The sequence below is a fragment of the Mesocricetus auratus genome, unplaced genomic scaffold, assembly GCF_017639785.1.
Source record: "Mesocricetus auratus isolate SY011 unplaced genomic scaffold, BCM_Maur_2.0 Super-Scaffold_100019, whole genome shotgun sequence".
NCBI lineage: Eukaryota > Metazoa > Chordata > Mammalia > Rodentia > Cricetidae > Mesocricetus > Mesocricetus auratus.
In genome coordinates this window covers 6509625-6527220 of record NW_024429200.1, presented here as the reverse complement: position 1 = coordinate 6527220, position 17596 = coordinate 6509625, and the positions used below count along the sequence as shown (strand labels likewise).

General features: G+C 43.7%; 1 protein-coding gene and 1 non-coding gene across 7 annotated transcripts in view; both read left to right on the top strand.

Moving 5' to 3' along the window:
- The window catches only part of Nup205 (nucleoporin 205), a 66228-nt gene extending 53970 nt beyond the window's left edge, over positions 1–12258 (top strand). For 4 of the 6 annotated variants that reach the window (XM_013122259.3, XM_005082398.4, XM_021234296.2 and 1 more), the window contains exons 35-43: positions 1609–1735; positions 3503–3579; positions 5785–5913; positions 6094–6220; positions 8320–8486; positions 9204–9327; positions 9761–9889; positions 10516–10589; positions 11905–12258. In XM_013122259.3, coding sequence (XP_012977713.1) covers positions 1609–1735; positions 3503–3579; positions 5785–5913; positions 6094–6220; positions 8320–8486; positions 9204–9327; positions 9761–9889; positions 10516–10589; positions 11905–12057 — 1107 coding nt within the window. In that variant the 3' untranslated portion in view covers positions 12058–12258. The remainder of the gene's footprint in view (positions 1–1608; positions 1736–3502; positions 3580–5784; positions 5914–6093; positions 6221–8319; positions 8487–9203; positions 9328–9760; positions 9890–10515; positions 10590–11904) is intronic. The other 2 variants (XM_005082399.4, XM_021234298.2) reach the window with 1 other exon arrangement.
- LOC121133068 lies at positions 8087–8248 on the top strand. The gene has a single exon (XR_005869815.1). It is a non-coding gene; the product is annotated as a U1 spliceosomal RNA (small nuclear RNA).
- Positions 12259–17596: the final 5338 nt, after the last annotated feature.

The window sequence follows — 17596 nt, the reverse complement described above, 5'->3', positions numbered from 1 at the left end:
TTTAAAAAGAGCATCTAATTGAGCTTACAGTTTCAGGGCATTAAGAGTCCATGATAGCAGAGCAAAGGCGTGGCCATAGGAACAACTGAGAACTCATCATATCTTGTAGGAGGCAGAGAGAGAGAGAGAGAGCACACTGGGAATGGTGTGAGTCTTTTCAATTCTCAAGGCCCACCCCAGTGACATACCTCTTAATCTTTTCTAAACACTTCCGCCAGATGGGACCGAGTATTGAAACATACAAGACTATGGGGGCCATTTTTATTCAAACGAGGCCTTTAGAAGCTTCATATTTGTTAATTCCAGTACTAGGGAGGCTGAAGCTACACAATCAAGAGTTAGTCTGGCCTATATAGATAAACTTTGTCTCAAAAAATAAAAACAAAACCCCTAAAATTGAGCATGGCTGTCCATTCCTGTCATCCAAAAACTTAGTGAAGTAGAGGCAGAAAGGCAGGAGGACTAAGAGTTCAAGGTCTTCCATGGCTATGTGGCTAGTCCAAGGCCTTCGTGGACTCTGAGACTGTTTCCAACAAACAAAAAAAGTAGGAAATAAAGTGTGTGTGTGTGTGTGTATATAATTTTTTTTTTTTTGAGGCAGGGTTTCTCTGTGGCTTTGGAGGCTGTCCTGGAACTCACTCTGTAGACCAGGCTGGCCTCGAACTCACAGAGATCCGCCTGCCTCTGCCTCCCGAGTGCTGGGATTAAAGGCGTGTGCCACCAACGGCCGGCTAGAATTTTTTTTATATAGTATGAGGTAATGAGATGCTTTGGTTTCTGAATATTTTGTCTGTTTTTCCTACATTGCAGTCAGGGTTGCCTCACCAGGTAGAAGCTATGGTCTCTGAAGTGATGCCTTATTTGCACTGCAGCAATCCAAGGGACATCCTTTCGTACTCAGAATGGCTTTGAGCTAGTTCTTTTTTTTTTTTGATTTTCAAGACAGGGTTTCTCTGTATTGTTTTGGAAGCTGTCCTGGAACTTGCTCAGTAGACCATGCTGGTCTTGAACTCACAGAGATCCACCTGCCTCTGGCTCCTGAGTGCTGGGATTAAAGGCGTGCGCCACCAGCGCCTGGCTGAGCTAGTTCTTTAGACTCAGGTTTCCTTGTCTGCTTTACTCGATGAAGTGGTCCTCCCTGCCCCACTGGTGCCCACACACTCCTACACCTCCACTCCCTCACCAGTGCTCCAGAGAGCACCAAAGGCAGAACGGAGTTAGGACAAGGAATTCCTGTCCCTTTTGTTCTTACCATATCAAAAAGCAACAAAAACTTCCATGTGATTGAAGCTTGCCACCCAGGTCAGGCTTACAAAGAGTGACTTCTTGATCTTAGTGACTATTCATATGAAATCTCTTGAGTCCTCTTACATAATTAGTAAATGAAGTCATGGTTTCCTACAGCTAGTTCTGCTGTGCTAATATGCCAACTTTGAAGTAGTATAGCTTTGTGGTGCGGTGCGGTTATATTTTGCTTTGTGAGGAGATAGACCATTGAAGTTGAGAAAGCAGCTGCTTCTCTGTTGATTGCATACAGTTACTTGCTGAAAAGACGAATTATACAGTAATCCGTTTTCTTCTCCTCTTCCTCCATCTTGGGCTGCTCAGGTGCTGCAGTTTCTCATTTCACATTCCGACACCATCCAAGCAATTCTGCGCTGTCAGGATGTGAGCGTGGGCTCCTTGCAGGAATTAGCTCTGCTGACGGGCATCATAAGTAAAGCAGCACTTCCTGGTGAGTTGAATGTGAGCGCAGTGAATTCTCTACAGACGGACACAGGCTTCACAGGGAGGTTTTTATTACTCTATGGTTAGCATGTGACTGACTTGAAGTTGGGTACTGGTGACATTCAGCTGCCTTTACTACATAATAATTTATATAAACCACATACTCATAAAATATTCAAGGAGATAACCAAAAAGCATCAGAATCTCACTACCTGTATTTGATAAATAGCTTTCCAAACATTGCACTGTGTGTATTGGGGTAGCAGCATGTAGAGGTGATATATGAGACCATTACCTTTCAACTTGCTGGTTTAGAAGACTTTTATATAGACTTAATAGATTAAAAGCTTCTTGAAGAAAAATAAGAGGACTTGCTGAATTCTAGAAATATTTCAAGAGTATAGAGAAATATTAGTTATTAAAAGCTTACCATGATTAAGAAAAATGCGAGGAAATAATCGATTTTTTGCTTTTTCTTCAGTATATTTTATCTGCACTATGTAAATCCTAAAGTAGTGAGCACTCAGATGCGAGCCCTGAAGCAATGAGTCCTTTATACTTCTCCTCCTCCTGCAGATTGTTTTGTAATGTCCCATTCAGTCTCGGTTTTGTTTTGGTTTATCTCTTGGCATTTTAAACTTGCACTGCAGGTCTCTTCTCTAAGGAGGAAGTATATTCCCTGGGTTCCTCCTGTTTAAGGTTGTCTTGATGCTGCCACTGATCTTAAATGAGCACAGCTGACAGGACTTTTCCTCCCCTCGGCACATGCAGCACCAGTGGTAACGCATGTGTATTAGTCCCGTGTCAGGCACTGCTGTGCTAGCATGATAATGGAGTATGCAAGACTCTCAAGAGGTGGGACCGTTAGTGCTCATATTTAAACTCTGAAGCCAGAGCTGTTACAGAGTCCAGGCAGCGTGACTTCTGAGCCTTTGGACTTAACTCCACCTCCTCTCTGTGTGTGAGGCAACCCTAGTCGGCTATTCAGCACTTTGCCTGTTTGTGGATGTCTCTCTGTCTGAGCCCTCTGAGTGGGAAAGGCTGGGTGCAGTTCCAGTCAGGGTACTCGGAGCCTCGCTGCTTCCGAGGAGACTCCAGGGTCTTCCTTCTCAGCTGGTGGAGTATCAGGTTTGACTCCAGGGCAGTCCCTCTTTCTGGCCTCTACAACACCCGAACGCAGTGATTTTCCCATGCCTTAACCCTCAGTGTGCCTCTTGTGGGTTGGGTCTGCACGGGTTCTGTGAGTTTATCCTTTGTTCCAGCTGCTTCCGCGGGCGTAGATAAGCCCTGAGCGGAGGCACAGTGCTGGTCCCTCAGCTTAGTCTCCTTTTCTGTCATCTGTCCCTTAGTGTTTATGGCATAAGTTAGCTCCTCCTCCTCCTCTTTGTTAGGGGAAGGAGCACTGAAGTTCATTCATCTTGTAAGCCTTAAGCTCTCATTACTTATTAGAAGTATTTGATTCCTGATTTTAGAAAGGCTTAAGGTTTTTTTTCCTTTTTCATTTACAAACCAACTACAGTTTCCTCTCCCTCCTCTCCTCCTGAAAGTTGTAAGTAAAGGTTTTTTGTGGATTTTAGGTTGCAGCGAATGCCAATATGCTAGTGTTGCTAATATAGGAAAGATACTTAGAGTCTTTGGGGAAATTCCGTGTCTCAAACTTTCATGGCAGGAGTCTGCTTGCAGTATTAAGGGACAGAGAATGTAAGAAGCACTGTACATTACAGTGTTTTATTTTAGCATTAAGCTGTATTTACATACATCCCACATCTTACAGGTATGCTAAGTGAACTTGACGTTGATGTAAACGAAGGGTCCTTGATGGAGCTCCAGGGACACATTGGAAGATTTCAGGTAATGAACTGGTTCCTCAAATAGCCGTTTTAAGGTGCTGCCCCTGGACTAGAGCAGCTCCTTTCAGCTGTTTCATGGCTTCTTGATGAAGCTGAATGTTGTGCATTTTTGGGACTGCTTGGTTTTCCCAGAATCACCTTCTGACTTTCTACTGTGGATGAAGATGTAGTGTCTTTATTCCTGCTCTTCCAGTGTTTCCTAGCACACACTCCTAAAACTTTAACACAGCTGTATCACAGGGGTTGTTTTTGTTTTTGTTTTTAGAGTCAGGGTTTCTTTCTTTAGCTTTGGAGCCTGCCCTGGCACTCACTCTGTAGACCAGGCTGGTCTTGAGCTCACAGAGATCCACCTACCTCTGCCTCCCGAGTGCTGGGATTAAAGGCGTGCGCCACCACCGCCCAACTATCACAGGGTTTTTATATTACTGTTCAGCTATTATGACTATGTGAGTGTTGTTGATGAGCAACTGTTAATCTTACTGGTTTATTTGTTTTTTGAGAGGAACATTGGGGTGTAGCCCTGGCTGACCTGGAACTCTCTGGGTAGATAGACTAGGCTGGCCTTGAACTTGCAGCAGTCCTGATTCCTCTGCTTCCAGTGTGCTGGAACTACACCTGTGTGTCCCCCACCTGCTGCTGACACCTTTCTCCTGCAGTTGACAGCTGTCCCTGCTCCCTTGCTCCCTCTTGACTTTCTGAGGCACGGTCTCACATAGCCAGTCTGGCCTTGATCTACTAAGTGCTAAAAGTGGTTTTTGTGTATTATTAGTTTATTTCTAAATTATTCTTCATGCATATAATCCTCCAGCATATTTAAATGTATTAGTTTATCAATTAGGTATTTTCTCAGAGGCTTTCTAAAAGCCTACTGATCTGCTTTGACCTAAACATCCTCCCTTCTTACTAGCTATAAAATAATTACAAATAAGAATTTACATTTTTTAAGGTTTATGATGTATGCTGTGCTCTGCCTGCATGTATCTCTGCAGGCCAGAAGAGGGCACCAGATCTCATTATAGATGATTGTGAGCCATCATGTGATTGCCTGGGAATTGAACTTAGGACCTCTGGAAGAGCAACCAGTGCTCTTAACCTCTGAGCCCTCTCTCCAGCCCCACATTTTGTTGTTTTTATATAATAGTTTTCATAACCAGTTATCTTTTCATATTCTATTTTTTTCAAGTTTTCAAATAAAATTGCCAGGATAATAGAGGAGTGGTTTCCTGGCCTGTGCAGGGCACTGAATTTGAAGCCCTAGTCCTACGTAGGTGGTGATGGTGGCTACTGACTCGTACTTGGTTTTAAATGTTGGGTTTAGTTACATACATGATACAGTAGGTTCAAGTACATGCATATGGTATGTTTGACACCATGTTGTTAAATACCTTTCCAGAAGGACTTGCATTCACTACCAAATCTCCCCCCCCCAAATTTTCACTTTTTGTTCCTTCTTCATCAAAAGGGAAAAAAAAGACCTCTGGAAATATTGGAACATGGTTATTTTATCTGTAAAAGGAGCAAACATGGGGGAAAGTACTTAAGATTTCAATCTGACAATATTTACATTAAAGTTTTAAGTTATCTGTTTATTGTGTGTGTGTGTGCACACATGTGCCACTGTGTACACATGGAGGTCAGAGGGTAATTTTTGGGAGTCTGTTCCTACATATAGGCCACAGGGTCAAACATAAATTGTCAGCTTTGGCGTTTACCTGCTGACAAGACATCCCACAAGCCCTAACATTTGCATGTTAGCTGTCTATAAATTCCTAACTCCTCCAGGGAGTCCCCTGAAGCTGGAGTTAACAGCCTTTAAGCTTGAGTGCTGGTAAGATCACATATTTGTTACTGACTGTCTTGTAATTGCCTTCTTAGATATAGCTTTCATTTGTTTATTAACTAGTATTTCTTTTTATAGCTGTCTCATAAAGGATTATTAAATATTTTTATATAGGACACAAATTTTCTTCAGAAACATTTAGGCTATCTTGGAGATCCTTTGTGGAGAAGGAATCTTCCCTTTGAAAAAAGGTGGATTTTGTCAAGCCTAACTTAGAGGTAGTTGTCTTAGTAGTAAAGATACCATGTGGTTTCGAGAATAATTCCTCTCCCTGCTGAATTTTTTTCCCTTCTACCTCAAGAAAAATGAGGTAACTGATGGTAAACTCCTTCAGCCTGCAGTGAACAGTGTGCCTTTTCTCTGTAGCGCCAGTGTTTAGGACTACTAAGTCGCTTCGGTGGCTCCGACAGACTGCGGCAGTTTAAATTCCAGGAGGACAGTGTAGAGGGAGATCGAGTGAGCAAGAAAGATGAAATTGAGCTGGCCATGCAGCAGGTAAGAAGGCATGAAAATTGTGTGCCTGGAGTTTTTATGGTTTTGGAGATTTTGACAAAAATAACTATTGTGTGTAATTTTACAGATTGATTTGTGACCTTGTTCTCCTGCAGTCAAACTGCTGTGACTTTGAGGGATTCTTAGGCTAACGCCCTAGTTACTCCTTTTCCTCTGCTGTAGGTCTGTGCCAATGTAATGGAGTATTGCCAGTCACTCATGCTCCAGAACTCCCCTGCCTTCCAGAGTGCCGTGTGTCTCTTCACCCCCAGCCTTTCAGAGACCATTAACAGAGACGGGCCACGACAAGGTGAGCCCGGGTTTGGTTACTGTGTCTGAGGAACAGCTTCCTTTGTCATAGCTCCAATGAGATGCAGTTTGTTCTTGATGAATTACTAATGGGAAAACTTTAAAATGACTTTCTTTTTTTTTTCTGATTTTTTTGAGACAGGGTTTATCTGTGTATCCCTGGCTGCCCTGGAACTCACTTTGTAGACCTAGCTGACTTCTAATTCAGAGATCCTCCTGCTTCTGCCTCCTGACTGCTGGGATTAAAGGCGTGTACCACCACTGCCTGTTACAAAATGACTTTTTAAAGAAAACACATAAGGCTGGAAGCATAGAGATTAAGGAAAGTCTTTGGATTTTTGAGGCTAAAACTGTAAGAGCCATGTAGGGGAATGTAGTTTTAAATAATACCAGAGGTCCCCCCAAAAAGCCTCTAGAACTGAAGAGAGAGCTAGCTGGGTGAGATGTACGACACTTACTGAGTTAGCTTTCTGTGCTGAATTCAGGGTCTGAGTGGGCCATGTGTTACAGTTCCTCGTTTCTGTCACGTGACAGTAAACTTTTAGGTGTTAGGTAGTCTCTGGTGTCTTTAAAAGTTAGCAGTGAAGGTCAAATTGCCATCCTGTGGGACACACTAAAGACAAAGCTGTTGGACACTGGTTTAGTGGTAATGGAACTTGGTACTTTTCAGGGTGTCTTCCAAGTTTCTTGCAACAAAGTCTGGGTAGCTTAACTAGGTTGGGTATAGAATGATTATGAATCCTGTCCAGAGACCCCCATTTGATTTACAGTCACCCACCAGTGACTTCCTTCTTTCTATTCTTTGAGACAGTGTTTTCCTGTGTACCCCGGGCTAATCTTAAACTAAATTTGTAGCTCAGGCTATTCCTAACCTCACTGTCCTTTTGCATCCTCAGTGAAATGCAGCCTAGTAAAAGGCAAGTTGCTTTTTGTTTTGCTCTCATGGGGAGTTGTAGTGAGACAGGTTAAAATTAATTCCAGTTAATTTTTCATGTATTTCTTTGGAAGAATGACTTAAAGCTGTCAGTTCAGCAACCAGAACAGTGCAGATTAGAAGGAGAGAGAGAGAGAGAGAGAGAGAGAGAGAGAGGGAGGGAGGGAGGGAGGGAGGGAGGGAGGGAGGGAGGGAGAGAGAGAGAGAGAGAGAGAGAGAGAGAGAGAGAGAGAGAGAGAGAGAGAGAGAGAGAGAGAGAGAGAGAGGAGGGAGAGACTCTGAAGTGACGCAGCAGATAAGAACACTTATTTTTCTTCAAGAGGATTCAGGATCAATTTACAGCACCAACATTGTGGCTCACATCATCTGTAGGCATGACATGGTACACATACATAATATATGAAGGCAAAACACTCTTTGGAAAGTTTGTATATATGGGTGGGTGTGAAAGCCCACTAGCCTTTTTTTTTTTTTTTTTTTTTTGTTTTTGGTTTTTACGAGACAGGGTTTCTCTGTATTGTTTCGGAGGCTATCGGTCCAGCCCGGCCTCGAACTCACAGAGATCCGCCTGCCTCTGCCTCCCGAGTGCTGGGATTAAAGGCGTGCGCCACCACCGCCCGGTGCCATATTTCTTTACTGTCTATCTTGACTACAGTGGCACTTAACCCCTTGTGTTTAATCTAACAAGTGTTTATTTATTTTGAGATTGCGCTTTATTTTGTGTGCAGGGCCTTTGGAGACCAGGAGAGGGTATCGGCTCCTCTGACACTGGAGTCACAGAGGGCAGTTGTCAGCCCCGTGTGAGCGCTGGGAATTAAACTGGCTTCCCCTGGGAGAGGAGCCAGTGCTCTTCACCAGCGCAGCCGTGGTGCTTAAATGTGGCCTTGAGCTGTTCTTAGTCTTATCTTACATGACCTAAGTTATAGAGCATCTGTAGTTTTTACAGGTGGCTTAAAATTCACAGAAAGTTGTTTTTCCAAGGTGAGGCCCATCCATGGAACTCGAGGTTCGCTGACCCCTGTGAGTTGCCCAATGTGGGAATCTCCACTGTGTAATTTGTGTGACAGTAGAGGACTGCTTTCTTGTTCTCCTTTTGAAAAGAAGCAAGCGAAGGAAACTGATAGAAGATGTGTCTAAGGAGAGCACTGTTTTCTGTTACCTCTTAGATACTCAGCTTCCAATGGTTCCATATTGGCGCCTGCCTGGCTTGGGCATTATTGTCTACTTGCTGAAACAGAGTGCCAGTGATTTCTTTAGCTATTATGACAGTCACCGACGCAGTGTCAACAAGCTACAGAATGTAGAACAACTTCCCCCAGATGAGATAAAAGAGGTATGAACCTTATAATGAACTGTGGGGTTGGAAAAGTCTTTCCTGCACCAACAAGGGTCCGGGTACAAGGCTTGAACTCGGGGTAAAGATGAGACACTCAGTGTTACTAAAGGATCTGCACTGATTTCCCTTTGTGCATACCTTGTAAGCACGAACCTCTTGACTTCAGAAATAGTCAAGTGTCTCCTCAAGAAAATGGGAGGGTGGCCTCCCCAATAAAGAGCTTCCAGTAATCTCTTCAAATGTTGCAGAGAAATGGGACTTTCTGTTGCAAATGTTTTTGCAGTAGAACGTGGGCGGTTGTCTGTCTTCAGCGTCTTCCTGTTGTACTGAAGTTTCCAAACAGATGGCATGGCATATCAGTCCTGATCACTTATGTCTAACACATATCTGCCATTCCACTTTGTCCTGAAGATACTTGACAAAGTCATGCCAGTTTTTTCTCCTACTGCTTCAAAGGACTGTTTAATTTAATAGGACACCAAGGACTGGTGGGCCGCTTGTGGGTTGGAAGTGTCTGTCAGACTTTCAAAGGCAGCAGATAAACATTCATATGGGAATTGACTGCTTCTTTAAATCTTATCTTTTGATAATTAGCTCTTGTCCACAAAACTGTATAAATACATTTGAGTGTTTTCACAGTTCTTACTGTAATGACCTGTCCATAGTACATTATTTTGTTTTAAGTTGTTACAATTTATACTTTCTTTTCCTTAGTTGTGTCAGTCGGTGATGCCTGCTGGTGTTGATAAAATCTCTACTGCGCAAAAGTGTGTCTTAGCGAGGCGGCGTCTGGTGAAGCTAATCAATAACCGTGCCAAGCTGCTGTCCCTCTGTTCCTGTATCCTTCTGCAACCTCAGCCCAGAGTGCAGACCCTAACTGTGGCAGGACTTACTCGGTTCTTACATCATCCAGCTACCAAAACCATATGGAAGGGACATAATGATTGTTTAGTGGCCTATCTTTTTGCCCAGTAAATACCTGATGTATTTCCTCCTTGTTATTTTTATTCTTACCTCCTTAAGTAGCTAGGGGTACTGTAAAATCTGCAGATGCGTACTGTCTGGGCAAGAGGCTGCTGGCATAGTACCCTGTGGTCCTCACCTCCCATAGCTCATGTTGCAGCTTTTTCTGGAAGCATGTTCAGTGGAACTTCACCCCTGTCTGCTAGAGAAAGTTCATGGTGCATAATCAAGCACGGGCTCTTCTTTTCTCCTCCTTGGAAACTGGTTTGTAAAAAATATGTGATGAGATTCTTTAATCTGAACTCCAGTTATCATAGAGACCTGCCTGTTTATTCTTTGGCGCCATCTGGAGTACTACTTGTTACATTGCACGCCAACAGATTCCCAGGACTCCTTGTTTGCCTGCAGGACCTTATTTAAAAACAGAAGACTACAAGGTAAGCTGTTCTCAAAACAGATGAGCCAGGAAAGTGTCTACATTTTATTGCCCTGAAAAGCCAGCTGTTTTTGTTTGTTCTTTGCAGCAAGGTCTTGTTTTATTTCCCAAACAGGCCCTAAACTCCTGGGCTCAATTGATCCAGCCTCCTGAGTAGCTGGATTGTGGTGGATGTACACCACAAACTATTCCACGCCACCTTGAATTGTATGTTTCAGTTTTCTCCGTGAATCAAGTGCTGGAGAGCTAAATAGTAAACACAACTTTTTTTTTTTTTTTAACTCTCTGCCCCTGAGAAGTTTTTCTGGAGCCTGCTTATTTGTTGTCCTGTGTTTTCCTGTAGGTAGGTTTGCCCCAGCCGCAGAGTCACGTCAGAGCTGATTTTTCAGAAGAATAGATAGATGCAGGCGATTGTTGTGCTGGGGCTAGGATGTCGGTGAACATGTGTTAGACTCCTAAGGGAAGGGTGAGCCCCATCCTGGACTGGGACGTGGGTCCCAGGCTCCAGTGCTCAACGCTGAGTTTAGATCCTAATCACTGTGGTCCGTGTGCTGCTGCCGGCAGGTGCCTCTGCTGTGGCGTAGGCGCATGCTAGCAGAGCTGCTTCACTGTGTCTCTTATCTCCAGATTCCTTTTCCTCAGAACCCAATCTGGACTTCAGAAGTGGGCTGGCTCTAGTGAGCCAACATGATATAGACCAGGTAAGGCTGTCCTCATACTCTGTTTTCTTTAAAAGGGGAACTTGGTGTATTGATAAAAGTAGAGAGTAAAACTTGCTTTGTAGTCACTAAAAACACTCTTTTTTTTTTTTTGAGAATTCTTTATGTGTATATGAGAGAGTTTGTGTATATGTATGTGCACCGTGTGTGTGTGGTACCCTAGTAGGCCAGAAGAGGGCTTCAGATCCCCTGGAACTGGATTTAGAGGTGGCTGTGAGCTGCTTGATATGGGTGCTGGAAACTGAACCCTGGTTCTTTGTAAGAATACCAAGTGTTGCCAGGTGTTGGTGGCGCACACCTTTAATCCCAGTGCTCGGGAGGCAGAAGCAGGCGGATCTCTGTGAGTTCGAGGCCAGCCTGGTCTACAGAGAGAGTTCCAGGACAGCCTCTAAAACAAGACAGAGAAATCCTGTCTCGAAAAACAAAAACAAAAACAACAACAACAAAAAAGAATACCAAGTGTTCTTAACAACTTGCCTGACACTCAAAAAAATTTTTTTTAATTTTACTTATGGGCGTTTTGCTTTAAAGTGTATCTGTGCAACATGTGTGTGCTGGTGCCCACTGAGGTCAGAAAAGGGCATCAGGTCTCCTGGAACTGAAGTTACAGATGGTTGTGAGCTTCCATGTCAGTGCTGGGAATTGAACTCAGATCCCCTGGAAGAGCAGCTGGTGCTCCTTTTTTTTTTAACTTATTAATTTATTTTTTACATTCCAATCCCAGTTCTCCCTCCCTTCTCTCCTCCTTCCACTTCCTCCCACCCTGCCTCCCATCTGCTCCTCAGAGAGGGTAAGGCCTCCACTAGGAAGCTACTAAGTCTGTCCCATCGTCTCCGTGAGCAGCCAGTGCTCTTAACCATTGAGCCCCTTAACAACTTTACGTGTGGCCTTTAGGAGCTATTTTTGTATGTCAGTTTATCAGCAGTTGTGGCTATTGAAGTTATATCATTAGTTTATATACATTTGTACAGAAATTAAAACCAGAAAACATTCTAAGATAGAAATGTAAGGTTTTGATTCATTTAGTACCCCATAGCAAAATCTGATAGTGTTTGACGTTAGAAAAGTACCTTTGTGAATGTGTGTGTGGATGAGGTGGCTTGGGGTAATGCTGGTGCTGGGTTTCAAACCCAAGGCCTGGCACATGCTGGGTACATAGTCTGCCTCTGAGGTTTACCCCCATCCTATTTTATATAAGAGAGACCGCATTAGAATAGAATGTTTTAAATGGGAAGACAAAGAATGAAATGCCCGAGAAGACAATGTAATAATAAAAGGTTATCTGTGTTACCTCCAGCTTCAGTCTGATGCCATCAATGCTTTTGGAGAATCACTACAAAAGAAACTTCTCGACATTGAAGGGTTGTATTCGAAAGTTCGATCCCGCTATAGTTTCATACAGGCTCTTGTCAGACGTATCCGTGGCCTGCTGAGGATATCAAGGAGTTGAGAGCCGTGTTTTTACTCTTCTGTGGAAGAGATGAACTGAGGAAAACCGTCTCCTTTTTATAGATGACTTTATTTCTAAATTATGACCAAAAGATATTTTGCTATTTCTTTCTTGATATATGGACATCTTTTCTGTAAACCTCTGCCTTATTTCACCCTCACTTGTGAACAATAAAATACTTTTTAAAAAACAACAAAACAATATATGATCAGTCTTTTGAAATTATTAAGACTCAACATAAATGTTTTGATTTTCCTTGGAGAGACTCTGAATTAAAGCATAGTTTGTTTTCAGTTGTTTTGTTGATGCTGAGGTACTCCGTAGCAGAGTGGATAATGAACTAACTATAGCTATGCTCATGCTCGGAAACCAGAACTGCCTCAAATGTCACTCCTTCTCCTAAAGTTAGCTTTGTCTTTCTTTCTTGCATTTCAAATGGCAGCACAATCCGTCTTGGTTTCTTTGAAACGATTGTGATAAGTCTCAAATTAATCTTCCGCCTATATTCTCATGAATGTGGTTGCCGCTGGAGGTATGCTTTCCCTTCCAGCAGAATCTGGCTGGCTGCCCGAGAGGCTGCTGAGAAGGCCTGACTCACAAGAACACAGTGTTGCTGTCAGCCCATCCTATTGTAATTGGTGGCTTATGTTTTAAATTTCACAAAAAAATTCTAGCTTTTAATCATTTTCATTAAATGACTTGGTTATTGCTATATTTTGAGGCCGAGGGCCTCACTCATGGTAGCAAATGCCACATCACTGACCTCTGCCTCCAGCCCACTGTCACCAAGAACACAGCACTGCACCAGCAGCCAGGTGGCCAGGGACAAAGGTGTTTGCTGCCAGTCTGATGGCCTGAATTTGCATTTTGGAAACTACTTGGTAGAGATAGAGAACTAACTGTCTCATGTTGTCCTCTGTTGACTTCTACTGTGCATGGTGGCAAAGTATATCCACATACAAATAACTAAATGTGAACCTACCAACCATCAGCACCTGAGAGGCCTCCGAAGGCAGTGATAGCTTTCACAGGGTTCAGAGACAGCTTGGGGGAGCCAGTTTTCTTTTCACCTGAAGGTTTCAGGTGTTGAGCTTGGTGGCAAGTGCCTTTACCCTCTGAACTACCTTACTGGCTCAGCATTATCTTTCTTTTGTCATTCATTTCTTCTTCTTTTTTTTTTCTTTTGGTTTTTCAAGGCAGGGTTTCTCTGTCCTGGAACTTGCTCTGTAGACCATGCTGACCTCGAATTTAGCGATCCATCTGCCTCTGCCGGGATTAGCGGTAGGTGTGTGCAACCACCACCTGGCAAGCGTTATCGTTTTTATCTCACTCTTCCAGAAGTGCAGAGGCTGGCTCAGAGGTCAGCAGGGCAGCGGGAAGTGTGGGAGGGAGGGGTGCCGTTAGCAGCCGCAGTGCAGCTCACCAGAATTGCCACTTCATGCAGCAGAGGGTAATGGGTGGAAGTAGCCTGAGGCTCTAATACAGGAGACATAGGAAGAAAGGTTATTTATATATGGGCTCCCATGCAGAGCAAAGAAGCAGGTTTAAGATGTTTGATTTACGGCTTTAGCGTTTATAGGAAAGACTTCCTCAAAAAGGACTAAGTTAATGTCGGGCTTTAATTCATTCTACTGAGTTAATCAGTATACTGGAGCTAGTACTTCAAAAAAGTATGTTATCATTGCCATTACTGCTGTAGCTTTGACAAACCAGTTTATGTGCTGTGAAAACCATGAATTTAGTCCTCAAGTTCCTGTGAAAAATTTGGACCTTCTGAAGAGTTGGGAGCAAAAGACGAGGACTCCCTGTAACCTAGAGTCACTAGGTGTCAACCGTGTGTGCATTCCCTTTCTTTTTAATGCGTGCCTTCTGGGTTCTTCAGCTGATACCTGTGCCCAAATGATTCCTAACCAACAACATTTCCATGCTTTAGACATTTTACTATAAAATGCAAAACCTTGTAATGTGCCTTCCGTATCCAGATTTCCTCAGTTGTCTTTAAAACTTAGTTTAAAACTTTAAGAACATAAGATTCATTTAAGAATTACACAGCTAAGCCGGGCATTGGTGGTGCACGCCTTTAATCCCAGCACTCGGGAGGCAGAGGCAGGCGGATCTCTGTGAGTTCGAGACCAGCCTGGTCTACAAAGTGAGTTCCAGGACAGCCTCCAAAGCCACAGAGAAACCCTGTCTCGAAAAACAAAAAAACAAAAAAACAAAACAAAAAAAAAAAAAAGAATTACACAGCTAGGGGGCTGGAGAGATGGCTCAGAGGTTAAGAACACTGACTGTTCTTCCAGAGGTCCTAAATTCAATTCCTGGCAACCACATGGTGGCTCACAACCACCTTGATGAGATCTGGTGTCCTCTGCTGGCATGCAGGCAGAAGACTGTATACACAATAAGTAAATAAAATATTTTAAAAAAAGAATTACACAGCTAGGAGCAAGTTCTAGGACAGCAAGGACCACACAGAAAACTGCCTCCAAAAAAAAAAACAAAAACAAAAAACTTTTTTAAAAAGAGTCACATGGTACATATATTTACCTCTCTAGTCATCTGTATTGCTGCTCCCCTTCTAAGAGGATGAGGAGTTGACAGGTTGTAGCTGTTAGAAAGAGCATTCCTTCTTGTCCTTTGATTAGATTCATTAATAGTTTCCACCAGAATCAACTTGGCAGGTGATTTGTGCCCTCAGCATATCTCATCGAAGAGTTCACATCAGTGTGTCCTGTGGCACTGAGTGGTCATTTGGCAAGATGTGAGGGTCATTTCCCATTGGAGGAACTAATTTGTGGGACGATGTTTTCAGATTGGATATCCTTATTCCAGGAAAACCTTTAACATGTAATTAGTCATTTCAATTAAAATATTTAAAAATTGTATGCTTTAAGTTCAACAAGCCTGGGTATCCAGTCCTCTTTAATATCATACACCTAATTTTATACCTTAAAATAACTGTTTCAGGCTGCAGAAGTGGCTCAGTGAGTACGAGCCCTTGCTATACAAGCATGACTGATGGAGATTGGACTCAGGAACCAACATAGAAACCTGGACGTGGCTGCATATAGGTGCCAATAACCCCACCTGGCACAGATAGGAAGGAGGTTTTCTGGGTCTTCGATAGCTCCCAGTGGGAAGAACACTCAATGTCCTCTTACCTTCTGCACGGGCACAGTCACATACCTGCACACATGCTCACAGTGATTCGTACCGACTCATTTGCTCCAGGCCCCGTGTGGGAAAAGTGTAGTAAGCAGGACGAGGTCCCTATGATCCACCGAGCCTGCTTCCTTGCTTCCCTCCAGAGGTCACTTCGTAATTCATCACTGCTTCTTCAGACCCGAGTTTGATACTTCTAAGGGTGTGCTCATAGGTATTAAGTAGTAATACTTTGCAGAGCAAAATACAGTTACCTGTTTGATACTGTATGAAACAACTTATAATTGCTTTCCAGTTAGCATGCTTTTTGATAGTTTTGCATTCTTACAATTATTGAATAGTTACAATAGCCTGTTGTGCAAACACCCTTATTTATGCCTTATGCATCAGGAGACATTTAGGTCTCAATATTTTGCAAACTACAGTGCTGATTGTTATTTATTATATATTATATTTACACACATATGCCATGTAAGAGGGCTTCTGTACATTATGTAACTAGAAGTGGAAATCCTGCTTGGGAGGGTAATCATGGTCTGGACTCCTTTGTTCATATTCTCGATCCTTCCTCCTCTCTTCAATTGTGCTCCAGGAGCTTGGCCCATTGGTTAGTTGTGGATTTCTGCATCTGCTTCCGTCTGTTTCTGGAAGAGGGTTCTAGCTTCTCTGGGGTTGTGGATTGTAGACCTAAAGCTCTGACTTTCCTCTCACTGAGGGGTACTTCTTACTGGCTTGCTCAGCCTGCCTTCTTACAGAACCCAGAACCACCAGCCCTGAGAAGCTGTCATCCACACTGGGCTGGGCCCTCCTCCATCAATCATTAATTTTAAAAATGCCTTATAGCTGGATTTTTTTTTCTTTCAAGACAGAGTTTCTCTGTGTAGCCATGGCTGACCTGGAACTCACTCTGTAGAGCAGGCTGGCCTCGAACTTGCGGAGATCCACCTCTCTCTGCCTCCTGAGTGCTGGGATTAAAGGCATGTGCCACCACCACCATACATTACAGCTGTATCTTATAGAGGTAATTTCTCAGTTGAGGCCCGTGATGACTCTAGCTTTTATCAAGTGCACATAAAACTAGCCAGTACACTGGGTTATCTTTTTTTATGGGTATGAAGCAATTATATAATAAATTCGGAATGCTTCCCTCAACCATTTTTTCTGCAGACATTTACTTAAAGTTTACTAGGTTATTTTTCTCAGTTTTTACACATTGTAGGATGTCAAGTCTATCAATCTCCTTGGGGTGTGTGATCACAATGTTTTATTTTTTTCTATCCAGATCTTTTGTCAGTTTGGGAGTGGAGTGGAGGAGGAGGAGGGAAAGTGAGAAGTAACGAATGACATGGACGGAGAAAAGCAGACATGGAGAAAAAATTCTTAACGGGCTGGAGAGATGGCTCAGGGAGGGGTTAAGAGCACTTTCCTTCCAGAATCCCCAGGTTGAGTTTTCAGCAACAATATGGTGGCTAGCCACCATGCGTAACTCCAGTTCCGGGGGTGGGGGGTACAGTGCCCTCTCCTGACCTGCGAGGCCTCTCTCTGGGCACACACTTGGTACACCTACATATATGCAGGCTAAGCAATCATAAAATTAATAAATCTCAGAAATATCCATTATACTTTTTCTGTGTCTGTATAGCACACTCCCATTTGGTTTAAGCTAGTATGATCTGTTTTCCTATTTCTGAGCCACGCTCTTGCCATTCAGCTGATCCACCTAGGAGCGTGGTATGTCTAGCATGCTGACTTTGAACTTGCCTCAAGCCTACGGCTTTTGACTCCTCAGTGCCAAGATTATAGGCATGCACCACTAGGCACGGTTCTGATTTGTCTTTCTGTTATTTGAAACCAGAGTTCCAGGTAGGCAGATGAAGTGGAATTCGAAGACCGAGAGCAAAGTGGGAAGGGTGTTTTCTTGTGTTTGGGTCTGCAGGAGGTGGTCAGCAGGCCAAGAGTGGGTGACTGGGAAGAGATCTCCCAATGCTCCGGTCCACATTCGCCTTTGGCGTCTACGTGGTGGTAGCTGGTGCAAGCTCCGCCTTCTCAGGCCTTTAGCGAACCTCACGGAGATTAGGCAGTTGCTGGTGGCTGCCAGCAATCGCTTCATGGATCCGGCTGTGCCAGACTCCTAAGGTCTCTCTTCATTCCCTAGCGTAGGTCTGAGGACTGCGCTCAACTAGGCGGCACAGCACCATCTGTGGGCTTCTGGAGAAACGGGACATTGCCACTTTCCGTCTGGGAGTCCGCTGTGGGGGCGATTAGCGCGGACTTTGCAAAGGCTCACCCGGCCTGGGACCCGCCCCCTCACCCTCACCCTGGTTGAGTAGGCCAGGGAGCCCCAAGTCCGACTGTGGTATCATAATTGACAGCATCA